The sequence below is a fragment of the Eucyclogobius newberryi genome, unplaced genomic scaffold (genome assembly GCF_026437365.1).
Source record: "Eucyclogobius newberryi isolate DKJ021-1_F unplaced genomic scaffold, fEucNew1.0.hap1 SCAF_22, whole genome shotgun sequence".
Taxonomy (NCBI): domain Eukaryota; kingdom Metazoa; phylum Chordata; class Actinopteri; order Gobiiformes; family Gobiidae; genus Eucyclogobius; species Eucyclogobius newberryi.
Genome location: NW_027315857.1, coordinates 12668970 through 12685982, shown reverse-complemented (window position 1 = coordinate 12685982; position 17013 = coordinate 12668970). Strand labels below are relative to the sequence as shown.

Genomic DNA, 17013 nt, shown 5'->3' with positions numbered 1-17013 from the left:
GGTCTCTTTTATGCATGGCCATGGATCTTATTTGCAGTAAATGAGAACTAGTCACGTTTGTTACTTAAAAACTACTTAAAAGTACAGATACTTTTGCAAATATTTACTCGAGTAAAACTTAAAATGCTTCTTAAGTAAAATGTTTTGAAGCACCTGTTTAAAAATGAATGAGAATAACATTTTCTAGATAATTTTGTGAGCGTATGTTGTTGTAGGGCTTGAACTCAAACCTTTTAGACAGAATGTTATTATGAATGTGAAAAATAACCCCTCAAACCAAATGAAAAGTACATTCTACTTTGCAGTCCAGTTAAAAATGTGTGGAGTAGAATATACATGCTTTCTCAAGTGAAGTGAAGTAAAAGTATCCACAGTAAAAAAAAACTACCTAAGTAAAGTGCATATTATAGCTAACAGTGATGCTTAAGTACTATACTTTACTTTAGTACCTCATTGCTTTCAACTTCGTTACATTTTTCTATTTTCCAAATCATGTCGTATAGACCTTTTACAAGGCCATGTCATCAGAATGTTCAAATTTGCAGAATGAAGCTGCCTGGAGGCAAAATGAAGACGACCATAACATTTTCAAAGGTTAACTGACATCTGATCTAATGAGGAACTAATTATTTTAAGTCTTTATGACAACAAATAAGCAGCAATTTCCAGTGTGTTTACTTTTCTATTAAGAAGATACAAAAAGTAACTTATGGATAATTATGAACTATATGTATGCCACAAAAACTATTGTGGATCAACATTTCTGTAAATATTTGTCAAATTGGCTAAAACCAAAATATCAATGCCATGCCTTAATCAAAAATTATTATTGTTATTATTTTTCTTTTTAGGTGACTTTATGATTTATGACTCATACATCATAGACTGAATATAGACCGAGTATTTCATGTGTGCATATTTGGGAAGGTAAGTCTGTGAAGGCTTAATTCCATCACAGACTTGGAAATAGTTTCATAACCTCCAGTATTGTACTGTTTATTATGGTAGGCTATAGTTTATTTATTGATGGAAATAAACCAATCTCCCATGCCGACATAAACAACAGCTTTCACTAGTAACTATACTTCGAGCTATAAGATCTGGAGTTGGTTATGAGTGACCAGGGAGTCACAGGATCCTTTCACGTGAATGATGATAAAAGGAGAGGGTTCTATTCCAGCATCTCTGCCACCAAATCAAATGGCATTGTTTAAATAGCAGGGCTTTTGATTTGGGGAAATAATGGACTATTATTTTAAAAAAAGGCGTGATCTTAGTTCTCGTGGCTGAAGTCAAACAGCCACATCTCGTGTGTGTGATGAGCTTTAGTACATAGACAGGCAGATGCTGACTAGTGCTGCGCCTGAAGGCGGGCTGCGCGCACAACCACACGCGCCTGTCAGACACTACACCAGAGCCACGAGGAGCGCACCAGGAGCGCACCAGGAGCGCACCAGGAGCGCATCAGGAGCGCACCAGGAGCGCACGCAACACACTGCGATATCCACCAAAGTTCCTTTTCGAAAAAATCACTTTGTGTTGATTTTCTTGGTAGCATGTGACGGATTCTTTTTTACTCATCTTACCTGCTTTTGCATGTTGCTGCAAGAAGAGGACGCGAAATGGAGACAATTACAATCCAAGACATGCTCGTCAATTCTACTGATCTGAATACGATTTTGTGTAATTTGGGAATAAAGAATATTTCAGATTGTGAGAGTCAGGAAGACCCTCCACCCGAACCTCAAGGTAAAGTAGTTTTGTTTCGTTAATGCAGGAGCAGATCTGCTGAGGCCTTTATTCACCCTCGTAATTCCGAGATTCATTCAGTTGAGGCTAATTTGATCCAAAGAGATTTGTGCTTTGGGCATGTCTGCGCCAGCGCGCATTACGCACAGACTGCTGTGTGAGCTGTGTCTGTGGCACTCATGTCTCCTCAGTGATACAACACGCTGTTACACAACTTAGAACAGGAGCAACGTCAAGGCCGTTTGAGTGGCACAGAAACACGTAAACTATTTTCATCGTGCTGTTTTATAGTGAAGGATAAACGTGTATAGCCTATAGGATGACACATGTTTACTTCAGCATTATAACGTCTGCAAGGAGACAAATGCAAGTGTGGCATAGGCTATTTGCACAATGTCAGAAAGATTAATTAATCTATTATTCTGTGGGTTTTTTCTCTCTTTTTTTTTTTTTTTTAGCTCTATTGTTCACATTTTAAAGTGCAATATTCTCCTGACATTAAATGTTGGCCCCAGTATATTTAATTCCTTAAACCAGTGAAGAAAGGTTTTCATAAACTGTAAATCTGAAACATTTATGATTAAACCATTTAAGTGATTTATGAGCTTATTAGTTGACTTACAATAACAGAACGTGTCTGAACATAAGTGACACTGACTCCACTATTAAAGTGTGGTTGACAGCAGAGCATATGGCATGGCATGTAAATGTATGTGTAATAAGCTCATCACCAGTCTCCTTGTGTCCGTCTGTCCGTCTGTGAGAGTCGGATCTCTCCTTCACTGGAACTCCTCCAGGTTTCTACGCTTTTTTCCCAAAGAGGTTTTTTTTGTAGTTTTTCCAGGCCGAGAAGGAGAGTCTAAGGACAGAGGACCCTGGGACATCGTCCCTCGCCACCACAGACATTGTCTGACTTCATCGCCACCACAGACATTGTTGATTCATTTCTCCCTGTGGCCCTCAGAGGCAACTGTTGTTGTGATTTTGGGCCTTACAAAAATAAATTGATTTGATTTGATTTGATCAGACCCGACAGGAGGTATACCATATACTGATCTATCATGAGAGATAAAAGAGCATTCAGTGGGAACAGGTGAACATGATGTGGCAGATAAAAAGCAGATAACTTAAAGGCAAAGGTTATTCAAACAACAATGTGTTATTGTTGTGATGCTCTGTATTTCTTCCTGTGGATTGAGCAATTATTCATCTAGTCCAAGCAAGACAAAATTAAGGGATTTGTGTTGCATTTTTTGGCTCGTTCTATATTGATGCACTGTGTTACTTTTCTATTGGAGAGTTTGACACCTTTATCTTCACTGAGTACTTTAGTTTTAGTTACATTAGTATATTCAGTGATTCTTCCAGAAACATTAACACTTGACCAACAGAAAGACCAAAAAAGTGTGGTCTTAACAACCATTCATCACTCGTACTAACGCAAAGTACAACGTAGCCACAACTAAAACTGCTGAGAGATATTCATTGGTTTAAGCTTTCCCATTCAAAAGAAATACATTTTTGTTTGAAATTGTCACCAAAAATATGTTGAAACGTTTGAAATGACGAAATGTTTATGTTGTCCATGACTCAACTTTAGTCAATCTTGGGAAGTAACTTAAAAATACACATTCAGAACACTTATTTTTAACTGCAGATACTCTTCCACGTGATGGTTTTCAGAACACACATACTTTAGTAAAAACAAAGCAACACATTGTGGTATTTGCTTATGAAAACAGGCTTCAAACTGAACAGAAAATACTGCTGTTGTGCAATATACATAAAGCCATTAACGCGTTGCCTCTCACTCCGTCAGACATCAACCAGAGCGTGCGGATCGCCCTCTACAGCCTGATCTTCCTCCTGAGCGTGGTGGGCAACAGCATGATCATCGCCGTTTTGGTGAGGAACAGGCGCATGAGGACCGTCACCAACCTGTTCCTGCTGTCGCTGGCTGTGAGCGACCTGATGGTGTCCCTGGTGTGCATCCCCTTCACCCTCATCCCCAACCTCATGAGGGACTTCATCTTCGGCACCGGCATCTGCAAACTCGTCATGTACTTCATGGGTCAGTACTTCTCTTCTCATGTGGTGGAAAGTAACAAAGTGCGAGGGAAAGTACAGTGCTTCTAAAGTCTATTTTTGAATCGGATACTTTCTACTTTTACTTCAACTAACACAAATATATGAATAAAAATGACTAGGACAATAAAGTGATCGATTTTGTTGCTTCTGTTGATGGAAAATCAGCACTGTTCTTTAACAGGATCACTACATTTGAATTATAAAAAGTGTGTGAAGTTGATTAAGTTAGTATTTTTCCGCTGCTGTATCTGTACTTTTACTTAAGAAAGTAAGTACAATTGATTACTTCATCCACCTGTTTATGTTCCATCATAGGTTTATTGTTTCTTTTAATTGCGTCTTTTTACGTTTCATTATATGAGCTCTATTCTATTTGACTCTCTGCTGCAGTTACCTTGAGGCAAAACTGTAAAAAAAAATTGTGCTGAACAGAATGTTATTTTACGACCAAAACTAACCAAGCAGGAAGTAAAAGAATGCAAAAATAGAGAGAACACTTTCTCATCAAAATTTGCTTCCTCATAATAAACACATTGATTGAGATTGACTGGATTAAAACCCAGTCACACAGTTGAATTCGTATGATAAATCTGCCCAATAAATCACCATATGCCAATTAACACTGGCATCAGATTAGCACAAAAGGCCCGGATTTTCTACTATTAGCAATGGATAAATATGTTGTTCTTGTTGTTGTTGTTTTTAGGATTTAGAGTTAACTTCCTGTGATTCACAAGTGTTGTTTCGTCATTAGAAAAGTTGCATTTGACTCTCATTCACACTTTCCCACTGACATATCTGCACCTTTAGACATAACACTTCCGAGAGCTTCCACAAGGTCTAAGTTTTATTTAGACAACAAGCTTTTGCATGTATCTTATCTGTCAGAGAGTTCGGAGAAGGATAGCGGGCTTTGTATAACCTCTGACTACAGTCCAGAGAGCAGTGGAACAGCTCGGCTCCAAAGTCTCGGGTGGAAAACATTTGAGGAGCATCCGAAACACTTTGGTAGCAGTGCCAGTCGCCCATCGGAACAGATGTAATCGCCCGTAAGTGTTGGACCTCAGGAGCCAGTACGCACCAGTCAGATTTAATGTTTAAACCCATCTTTAAACTGCCTAAACTGTCACATCCAGCACTCTATTTCCTTTCATCAATGTCGTATCCATGTGGAGTTTGTCGATTAATGAACCAGATATAGCCCGTATAGCTGAAAACTGAGTGAAACTGCACTTTATTTGCATTCTTCTTTTTGGCCTTCAGATAGATAAGGTTTAAAACGCCCGGAAGTACCTCTATTTTCCTTTTCAAAAGCTTTATGGTATGAAAAATATGTCTAATATTATTTTGTACGACTCTCTTGACAGATTAGAGAGTTAAATTGGGGAAATTGGTTTCCGTTGGAGTTCTTTTCATCAGCACTTAACAGAGTATTCAAGGCGGAGGGTCAGCGTAATCATATAAGGGTCGATCCGATGGTTTCCTCGAATCTTTTGGCAATTTCTGGACCGCTTCGTCTCAACTCAAATAGATGAGACTATTACTGCATTTATTGGACCAATAATTCGTTTCTACTCTCTGTTTGAGGCCAGGTAATTGGAGTCATCACGGGCCATGCCGTTCAAAGCACTCATTTCCGTTTCATCCTTTCCTGTTCAGCGAAATGTCAGCTTGGTCTAATAGATTTGACCTAAAGGAAATCGTCCAGAACAAGAGCGCTAACGTGGACAATGTTGACTTAATGATTTGTTGCAGTCGCTCGGTAGTGGACTTACCTGCGATCGCCATCCCGACGCTCGCAGCAGCAGGTCACGCTGACAAATTGTTTGAGGGAATATTGTAAGTAAGCTAGAGTGGAAGCTAATTTAAATGACTTGCAGTGAGTGTGAGAGTGGCACAGCACGCGGTCATTTAAATGGTAAATTAAGGAGCGCAAATCATAAATTAAAGCTTCAGGAAGATTAGCACTGCACTTTTTCAATGTATGACAGGAATAACAATGACAGTCTAAAGTTTGTGTCTGGCAGTGCGTAAATAAATCATTGTCACCGTGTCTCCTTAATTCTAAAACTTATAATTGTCACAATAAAGCCTCAAATGATTTATCAGCTGATGCAGCGGTGCAGAGACTGAGAAGTTACTGGGTGAACTGAAAGTAAAGCGGCTCCAAACTTTTCAAACCATGAGCACCTGAGGGAATATTTGGCTTTGCGAGTCTCAACAGATCTAAAAGAAAATTAAGACAAGATATTAAAGGGCTGTAATAAGATGAAAAACTGGTCTAAATGGGACTAAACCCAAATTTAAGTAGCTTTTAGAAACAGGGAACGTTATGGGCTTTTCAAATAGGCCAAATGTATTATGTTATTGGATGTTATTCTTGGACATTATTATTGGACATGATTGGACATTATTATTGGACATTATTGGACATTATTATTGTACGTTATTGGACATTATTATTGGACATTATTGGACACTATTGGACATTATTCTTGGACATTATTGGACATTATAATTGGACATTATTGGACACTATTGGACATTATTATTGGACACTATTGGACGTTATTACTGGACATTATTGGACCATATTCTTTGACATTATTGACATTATTATTAGGCCCGAGCGCCACAAGCTGGCGAGAGGCCTATTAATCTCGTAAGGCCGTGCGAAGCACGGCTGCGAAAGTGCGCACGTAGTGCGCACGAAATCGAGCGCGAAGCGCTCGCCCACTTCCAAACACTCACTAACGCACTCCTTCACTCACGCAAGCCCCGTGCATACTAATTAGTAGTAGGAAAATGGAACATTACCGTTGCAAAAGTTCGCACTAAACGAGCACTTTACATTGGGATATATATATATATATATATATATAAAGCACTCATTTGCGCTAAGTAGCTCACGAATACGTTCCCCATCTCTTGCATGTTCCGTGCATATAAGCATGTAATGCAAAAATGTAACATTATTACTGTATAGAGGGCCAAAAACACAAAGTGGGCGGAGCCCACTCAAAATTAACGAAAGTACCCGTCAGTGACCAGGGACCCACACCATGAGGTAGGAAAGCGCGAGCGCTTTCAGAAAATGTATAGTTTATGATATTTGAAAAATGGGAAACATTGTTTTCGCGTCGGAATATTATTCTTTCTTCTTTCTTCTTTCTTTCTTCTCGGGACCAACCCCCCTATTTTTCACCCAGTGAACATTGACGAAGTCACAAAAATGTGCACACCTCTAAAAATCGTGCCTCTCTACATTCTGGCTATTTCCCTTTTCTAAAATAACAAAAATTGGCGCGTCAGCGCCCCCAAATGTACCAAAAATGCATTGAGATAGGAAATGCCCCAAAAAAATCTGATCGTAGAATCATGAAATTTGGCGCAGAGGTAGATGGTGACAAGAGAAGTAAAAAATATTATTACGGCAACGCCGTCCACCCAACCAAATGTCGGCCATATTGGTTCAAAAATGGCTAAGCAGGACTCGGGAGTTTTTCCAAACGTCATACTTTTACGAACTCCTCCCAGGGCGTTGGCTCTAAAAAGCTGAAATTTGGTGAAAATGGTACTGAGGAGTGGGACATCAAAAGTTATTCAAATTACATTGATACCTCTCACGGTCTCGGTGCGGCGAAGCCGCAAACTGTAGCAAGAATTTCAGAAATCTCCCAAATTTAACATTCCTGCCGTTTGCGCAGATAAAGTCCGAATTGCGTCAAATTAGAATCAGTTGTTAAACTCTTTGCCCTAAACCTACACAAAGTGAAATAAGTTAATTTGGCGCCACAGCGCCCCCTACAGATTTTATATGGAGGTTAAATGTTTAGTTTTGCGAAATTATCTGAAATTTGACACAAAACTCAATTTTAGCATCCCCATCAAAAAAGTCAATGAGACCCATGTCATAATTGTTATGGCTTTGCTGTAGCGATGACCAAAACCTCCCATGTTATTCCAATGGGGAAATCGCCAGAACATGTTTACACTTTACCGACTTTCACCAACTCCTCTTCAGGGCGTCAGCCCTATCAACGTGAAATTTGGTGAGACTCATCTTCAGGACCATCAAAAGTTATCCACATTTTAATTTCAAAGAGTCACGGTGTCTGTGCGGCACCCTAACCCTAACCCGCACATTTTGCCAAGAATTCAAAATAAAATTGCTTTTTGATGGTAAAACAAAGGGGAGAAGATGTGACAGCGTCACAGATTCAGCAGTAGGCGTAATAAAAGGACAATTGGGGCGCGTTAGCGCCCCCTCCTCTTGCGGCGTGGCGGCGGTGTGGCGAGGGCCGATCATTGCCGCTTGCGGCTATATTTGAACATTATTATTGGACATTATTGGACACTATTGGGCATTATTATTGGGCATTATTATTGGACATTATCAGACGTTATTTTTTGACATTCTTGGACATTATTATTGGACATTTTTGGACATTATTGGACATTATTCTTGGACATTCTTGGACATTATTATTGGAACATTATCGAACATTATTGGACGTTATTTTTTGACATTATTGGACATTATTACATGTTATTACGTTATCGGTTGCTACAAAACAAAACAAAACCATGTGTCTCTAAATTAAAGGTATTGGCCTACAAGAACTGCAAAGGGCCTAAGTACCACTGGAAGCAGTCCCACAGTTTGAGAAACACTGGTGAAGTGTGTAAATAACAGGACATTTTGTTTAGGAAGAATAATAAGTCAAGGCATTTTTTGTGGTGCTTTGCAGACAAAATAACAAAACGTTAATCATTTGGACAGTATTGTGGGGGTTACAAAGAATGAATATGGGGTCGTGAGATTATGTGGGAACGAAATTATAACATAAGTTTTGTTCTACTTTTTAATGAAACAAATGTACATAATTTAGCTGAAATTAAGTAAAAAACACACAACAATTTAGCATGATTTAAAATGTTTTGTGGTTTAAAAATGATTACAAGCATCAGTTTCATGTTGTAGTGGGGGTCCCGGGGCAGTGCAGGGTTATGTTGGGGGTCCTGGCCTAATAGATTTGGGGGCCCCTGACATAAAGCACCTCAGTGTTGGATGTGTCATGTGAGAGCTCCATGATGAGGAGGTTCTCAGGCTGACTTCGACACATAATGTGTAGAGTACAAACAGAGCCCGAGGTGCCGTTTGGTTCACATTTACTCGCTGCAGATGAAGACTCAGGGCCAGCACAATGTTTATTTACATCTAAAACTATTTCACAATATCTTGCAGTTTTTCTGTCGGCCACCAGGGTTATTCATGACACAAACAGAAGTTTAATAACCAAATTTCAGCCGTTGCTTATCATTTCCAACTAATCAGATTTGCAACTTGGAATATTACATATTCTTTTCCTTTATGGTGACAGTGATTAAGACTTATGACTTGCAGAGCTTCTGCTTTGGGACAGCGACTCATCTATGTTAATCAGATTAGTGCATTTTCTGCATTACATCACACTTTATAACTACTGAAAATGTGTTTGGAGCTATGCAAAACAATAACACAAATGGTGTTTCGTCCTAAATATTTCTTTTAAATCTAGTTACAAGTTCAATTTGTCTCTGCAGCTGGATGAGATAAGGGAATCGTCTTGGCGGTTATTGGCTCATTCATTTTGCGTGTTTACGTGGCGCTCCTCACGGGTGGAACTCTTTTATAATTGAAAAAACATTTACAGATGATGTTGTTGTTACAGTGCGCGGTGGAGGCAGATGAGTTTTAAGGTGCAGGGTTGTGTGCGCGCAGCATCAAGAGCATCAGAACAGCAGAGACGTGGTTCAAGGCCCAGGGCTGTGGGGCCAATAACACGGCGTTCAAATCCCATTCAGACGTGAACAATCGGCCCACGCTGCTGTTCAAGGCTTTACGTGTCACACACACGAGGACGAGGGTCAATAATGATGAATGCATGATGTTCAGAGGCTAATTCATGAATAAATATCACACGTAAAATGAAACTAAAACACAAACCTCATTTAATTTAGCCTATGTTTACGGTTCATTTCATATGGGACAGAAGTCATTAATAAACTTGTGTAGGTCCAGTATGTAAATGTGCAAGATTCAACCATGCAGACTGATTCTCTTCTGTTTCATACATTTAAATGAGATGTGTTTGTGCTTGTTTTGACAGCAAATCTATAATAACCTATATATAATGCACTAAAACGACATATTTACAAAACTAAAAGGAAATATTACAAAAAACATGTAATTTGATATGAATAAATCAAACAAACAAACAAACAAACAAACTAACTAACTAACTAACTAACTAACTAACACACAAACTGTATTCGTTTAATGCTTTCCAACACCATCAACTATGTGCTTTCCATGCAATAAAAAAGAAGACAAAAACAAGTAAAAGTTCTATACAAAGCAAACAAATATAAAAAAGCACAGTTGTATTGTTATGTAAGTTGTCAGCTTGATTTTGATCAGAGAGGAAATAATACAATAAAAAGAGTATGATTAAATTAGCCATTAAAGCACATTAAGATTTCACAAAACATTCTGTCCATTTCTTCTTCAGTTTGACTATTTTGGTGAGGTTTATAGTGTTACTTCCAGGTTGGACAACAGCTGTGGTCGAGGTAATTCCACAGCGGTTACGTGGCAACCATACTATACACAAGCCAAAATCCATAGAACTTGCACAATAGAGGTCAGAATGGAACATCCAAAAAATGTCAGTCTCCATGGAAATCCGCCATGTTTTTTACTGGTGTGCTAAACGTCCTTGAGACACACTGGCCAAAGCATCGTAAAAGGAGACAAAAAAGCTACTACTGGTAAATGACATGTATCACTCTATAGCAGGGGTGGGAAAACTACGGCCCGCGGTTCACATCTGGCCCGTTTGTCTTTATAATCCGGCCCACCATACATGCCAAGTAATATAGAAAAAATTATAATAATGTGTTTTTTTTTATTTTTTTGCCCTTAGACATCCATCTGCACTTGTATCCTTAATAAATATGGTGTGAAATGAATTAAATAATAGATTGAATAGCCTTTATTTGACAGAAAAGTTATATTTTATTTGATAATAAATAAAATAAATAAAAAAATTCACACCAACTATTGCGGGCCGGCCCTCCGCTACTTGCCTGAATTCGAACATGGCCCTCGGAGGAAAATAATTGCCCACCCCTGCTCTATAGAGTCAGAATACTTATGAATGAACAATGAGTTTAGTATTTAGCATCTTCAATTCTCCATTGGTTTAACATTACGCCAACTGAAAATTCTATTCCACTGATATGTGATGCCACAATCCATGATCTGACAAATAATAACACCTGATAACACCTTTAATTTGTTAAATGAATGGTTAAACTGTCCATAAATGTGTCTGTTGTGTGTAAATTATCTCTTCATTTTATCTATTACTGTTACTTATTGAACTCAGCTCTACAGTATTATCAGTAATTTGCTTTTATTATCATTTTTTGCTCTATTTTTTTCCACAAACTGCAACATGACCGCAGTTTGTGCGCTTTGCTATTCTTCATAATGCTGTTTAGTTCTGCACGTTAAGGCTAAACTTACATACATAAATCGTACACTTGTTCTTCCCTCTGCCTGCACTGGTAATAATATATTCCACCAGGTGCATCTAGGACAAAAGCCGCTACAAAAGCCCCTGACAGAGTTGCAAACGCACTCGTATCTCACCTCGTTTCACAGGCGTGTCCGTTAGCGTCTCCACGTTCAACCTGGTGGCCATTTCCCTGGAGCGCTACAGTGCCATTTGCAACCCTCTCACCTCGCGGAGCTGGCAGACCAAATCCCACGCCGCCAAGGTCATCACGGCGACCTGGGCCGCCTCGTTCGTGCTGATGCTGCCGTACCCCATCTCCAGCGCGCTCAAGCCCTTCACGCGCCTCAACAACAGCACGGGGCACATGTGTCGCCTGGTGTGGCCCAACGACATCATCCAGCAGTCGTGGTGAGCTTTGAATTGGGTTTTTGGGATGTAGCTCTGTAAAGTTTCATCAAATGTAGTCAACGGGATTAAGAGTGACTAAAAATCTTAGCTAGTTTACCGTATAACTTTGGTTTAAAGTTTATAATTTGACTTTGTGGTTGGACATGTAGCAACCAGACTGTAAATATTAGCCAAAGCTTGTCTAAATTACTCAATATTTATGATTAGACGAATAAAAATACATGACAACATCATTATTTTTGATAAATGAATCTTTAAACTGTCAGAATGCAAAAAGCATTCCTTGTGCATGAATTGTTCCTGTATGTTGTATGGATGGACCGTCGCTCATTGATGACATAGATAGAGGTATTCCCTTGTAGAACTCAGCGCTACTTCCTGTAACTTCAAACTGACATTTTTCAACTTTTCTTCGCAAGCTGTCACTTCGCTGATGTAAAATTATGATAAACATTTAATAAAAGTAGCGTCCCACCAAACAAAGACAAAAATAAACACTGTCATATTATGCACTTAAATGTAAGAACTGGTTAAACTCTATACAAGCTGTTCAGGTGCGTTGGGTTCTGTTGAGCAGTAAATGACCAGTCTTAGATCTGACCTGTTTCCAGTGCATGTTGGAGTCCTACAAGGCTGCCTCCTTTCCCCCGTCCTGTTCATTATTCTTAAATAGACAGATTTTCTAGCAGCTGTCTGGAGGCAAATGGAGTCAAATTGTGATCTTGTCTTGTTGGCTTCATCAGGACTTTCAGCGGTTAGAACAAGAATCGACTGTGAGTGTTCACTAATGTAGAACGCAAAGGCAAAAAGCAATAGTGCCTGTGTGAAAGGAGACATATTATGCAAAATCAACTTTAATGAGCTTTTAGTCTTGTTTCCTCATCATTAGTTGTATTTTTATTGATTCCCACTTTGAGTAATCCTGTAATTGTCCTGCAATTGTCTTGACAATCGAGTGCTCAGAAAATTTCAGTTTTCACTTACCCCCTATCCCCACCCACATTCCTGTGCTTAGCTGTAAGTGATACATTGATGATTAAAAATGTAAATAAAAATCTAGAGTCACATGGTCTGCAGTTTTGAACAGGAAGTCAATTGAACTCTTGCTATTATTTAGCCGTTTAAGATTAAAATTGTCATTTACAATGAACAAAATATAAAATAATGATCTATCAATTTCAATAATAAGTATCTGAAATAAGCATAATATAACATTTGAATTAATTTGAAGCCAAATCATCAACAGATTCATACATTTCTTGCATGGGATTGTGTCATGTCTGTCATGGAATTAGACATACACCGATGCTATTCCGTAACACATTGAGAACACAATTCAACCTAGAATATGAAACGACACAGAAACATCAGACATTTGTGTGGCATGCATGGGAGAAAACGCGGGGACTGTGTCAGCCAGGCCGTTGTAAGGAGCCTGGCTGACCCTCCTGCGTCTCACCCCCGCGTCTCACCCCGTTTTTTCCCATGCTGGTTGGTTTTATTAGATATTCTGGAATAGGCGGGTCACATTTCTCATTGGTCAGCCTCACATCAAGGCACTTGGTATTTTTCCGTAGAGATCAAGCCTTGGGTAAACATTACCCAGACTCCTCTGGGTTATCACCCCCCCTAGGGTAAACATCCTTTGGCCCATCTTTACGACCCCTTCACAAACAAATGCTGTCACACACCCGTTCTTCTCTTAGACTAATGATGCAGATAAAATATCACTATTATGCAGATAAAATACATCACTGGAAATATAATCATATATTCACATTTTATCACAATGTCTGACTGTGCTCGCCTGTAGGTATGTGTCCCTGCTGCTCCTCCTCTTCCTCATCCCGGGCATAGTGATGATGACTGCGTACGGCCTTATCTCCGCGGAGCTCTACAGGGGAATCAAGTTCGAGCTGTCGAGCCGGAAGGCGAGTCGGGGTATGAAAATGAAACACACTCAAAACAGCCACAGATCCCTAAGTGCATATCTGAGTGCCTGACCTACATATGTTTCCTATGGCAAAATGTATGATGCATCTAGTTAGAGAAACATACGGCCAGATGTTAATAGTGTCTCTACATCTCATCTGGAATGTATTCACATCACTTCACTTTTTACTCATCTTGTTATTTTAAAGCCTTCCAAAATAGATTAAATTCAGTATTTGACCAAAATTCAACAAAACCCCATAATGACAATGGGGTAGCATTATATTCTTTTTGAGCATAATGCTACAAGCTTGTTACAGCTATTTATGGGCAGTTTCTCCCATTCTTCTTTGCACACACCTTCCTACCCCAATAGTTTGGTTGGTGAGTGTCGGATCACAGCCCTTTTCAGTTCTCTCCAGAGCTCTGGGCCCCTCAAGGACATTCACAGAGTTGTCCTGTTGCCACTCCTTTGTTATTATGTGTGCTTAGGGTGGTTGTCTTGTTGGAAGATGAACCTTCTCCCCAGTCTGAGGTCCAGAGTCTCTGGATGTCTCTGAATTCATCTTTCTGTTGATCCTTGAACTGTCTTTCAGTTCCTGCCTCTTAAAAACCTCCCCACAGCATGATGCTGCCAAAAAGTGAAGCGTTGTAAATACATTCTTGATTTACTGTAAGCAATGAGACGACAACAAGCTTTTTTGAGTTAGATCAAGTTGAGACTAAGACCAGCGCCTGAAGATTGGTAAAAGATGCCTGAGGTAAATATCAGACATGAGTCACAGCTTCTTCTGTGTATAATCGCTAAGTGTCAGATGACATCACAAACATTTATGGGACGATAATACTTATATTATAGATATGGGCCGTTGAAATAAATATAGTTAAAAAACAGATATCTGTTTTAATACAGTGAATTATTGGGGCTGATAGTCACTGATAGAAATTATCATGTCATTAATGTGAATTTTCCTTTTGAAAATGTCATGGCAAAATACAATGTAATCAATAAGGAACTGGCTCCTCCCCCTCTTCTGAGAGTATGACATCATCACATTTAGAATCTGAACCCATCAATAGGTCTATTCATTAGGAAGGACCACCCTACAACAAAAGTATAGAATATTTGGTATTCATGTGTTAATTTCTAAGGTAACGGTCCTAATTTTTCCTCATTCTGAAATCCACAATAGATTAAGTCCAAACTATGGCCTGGGGTCTAAATGCGGCCCTCAGACCTAAATGGCCCATACTTTTTTTACTGCAAGTTTAAAATCCTCGGCCGATACATCCTCAATAAAGTACTTTTTGGCATGACACATGATATCTAAGTTTCAAATCAAATTCAGGCTTGATCTAAATTTGAATATGCGGCCTTTGATGAAAAACGTTTGGACACTTTTGAGTTTTTACTGAAGAAAGAGGCCAACAAATGGCATAATGACATAAACTGGTTAGCCTACCTGAGCTGCTCATACTCCTCACATCAAACTGACAGCTGCAGAACTGTGCGGCTCATTCCAAAAGCTCACGTTGTCGACTCATTATCTATTGACACGCACACACAGGAGCGACAGACACAGGAGAGCGTGAACCAAACCAAGACAAGCTCCTTTGTAAAACATCACACGTGAAAATGACAAAAGAATGACCGATATATCTCCCTCAGCCAGCTCCGGCAGCCTCAAACCAGGCGACAGCGACGGTTGCTACCTCCAACCGTCCAACAAAAAGAAGAGCTCCGGACCCTTCTCCGGCAACAAGACGGTGGTGGGCCGAGTGTGCAGCTCCAGCCCGACGGCCAACCTGATGGCCAAGAAACGCGTCATCCGCATGCTGCTGGTCATCGTCTTCCTGTTCTTCGTCTGCTGGACTCCCGTCTTCGTGGTCAACGCCTGGCAGGCCTTCGACCGGCGCTCGGCCCACCAGCTGACGGGGGCGCCCATCTCCTTCATCCACCTCCTGTCCTACACCTCGGCCTGCGTCAACCCCATCATCTACTGCTTTATGAACAAGAGGTTTCGCCAGGGCATGCTCTCCACGTTCAGCTGCTGCGCCAAGAAGCAAGGGGCCGGTTCTCTGGCCAGGGCCGGCGGGACGGGCAAAGTCGAGGGGACAAAAAGGGCGAGACCTGAAAAAAACGGTCACACGCCGCCAAGTGGGGCCAGCACGAAGTGTACATACACCGGGGTGCGAACGTCCACCTGGAATGAGATGACTTAAAGCATTGAATGACGTTTTAAGGAAGTGGGGATGGCATGTGTTAAGATTGTACGGGCCGTGTGAAGGATGGGCATCTCACCACAGGCTGTCCTCATCGGGGGGAAATGGACGTTTGTGTAAAAGTGTCGACAAAACGTGGTGTTGACTTAAAGGGATGACAAAAGCAGGGTGTTTTTCGTGTAAAGCAGCTGAACGGGAATGTTCTGTGGTTCGAAAAGTCAAAGTTTGACAGTGTCAGCGATTGCCAAACCAGTGAGACCAGTTTTTTGAGTGACTTGAGAAAAAAAACTATGAAGTCAAATTTGTATTTTGTTAAACATTTTATATTATTTATGTGATTTATTGTAGCTGGTCAGTGTATTTAGCACTTAGCACATAGCCTACCTTTCTCAATTCAGTCCCATTATTTGGTCCAGGGGATTTATACTTATACTGCCTTATCAGGATCAAATCAGAGACATTTCTACAATCCTAAAACATAAAAATAAATAGGGTTTTTGAGCACAACTGGTTAAATTAACTTACAACTTGTCCATTGGTTACAACACAAGTGTGTATGAGAAGAACTTGTGTCTTATAAATTATAAAAGGCCATTAACAGAAGGCATCCATGTGTATAAATACAAAATGTTTGTAAGACCATTACTAAGCTGATATTAAACTATTTTCAATAACACAGTGAGAAATGCTTATACAAAATAAAGAGTGCGTATTAATGCCTTATAAATAGTTCACCAAGGAACCATATTTTAAATCCTTACCCTGTTAAACAAATTGTTCTAAATGTATGTCTCATGAAACTCTATAAATCTTTAGCCCTATTTTGACCTAAACTTAATCCAAATGCACTTTATCTATACAGCACATTTATGAACAGAAGCAGTTTCCAAAGTACTGCATGGACCCAAAAACCCAACATTAAAAACAACAAACAGTATAATAAGTGCTCAATGTGATCTTACAAGATAAGATAAGATAAGATAAGATATTCCTTTATTGTCCCACATGGGGAAATTTCATTGGTGCAACGCAGGTAGATACAGAGGTA

The 17013-nt window shown here is 39.7% G+C and overlaps 1 protein-coding gene across 1 annotated transcript; it reads left to right on the top strand.

Moving 5' to 3' along the window:
• The first annotated feature begins 1488 nt into the window (after positions 1-1488).
• cckar (cholecystokinin A receptor) lies at positions 1489-16056 on the top strand. The gene is made up of 5 exons (XM_072459285.1): positions 1489-1749; positions 3569-3820; positions 11549-11810; positions 13624-13751; positions 15412-16056. The coding sequence occupies exons 1-5, from the start codon at positions 1623-1625 to the stop codon at positions 15963-15965; spliced, it is 1323 nt and encodes a 440-aa protein (XP_072315386.1). The 5' UTR covers positions 1489-1622; the 3' UTR covers positions 15966-16056.
• Positions 16057-17013: the final 957 nt, after the last annotated feature.

Coding starts and splice junctions, on each gene's coding strand:
- cckar (XM_072459285.1), top strand. CDS start 1,623: ATGGAGACAATTACAATCCAAGACATGCTCGTCAATTCTACTGATCTG. Junction 11,811..13,623: donor GACATCATCCAGCAGTCGTG/GTGAGCTTTGAA, acceptor GCTCGCCTGTAG/GTATGTGTCCCTGCTGCTCC. Junction 13,752..15,411: donor GAGCCGGAAGGCGAGTCGGG/GTATGAAAATGA, acceptor TATCTCCCTCAG/CCAGCTCCGGCAGCCTCAAA.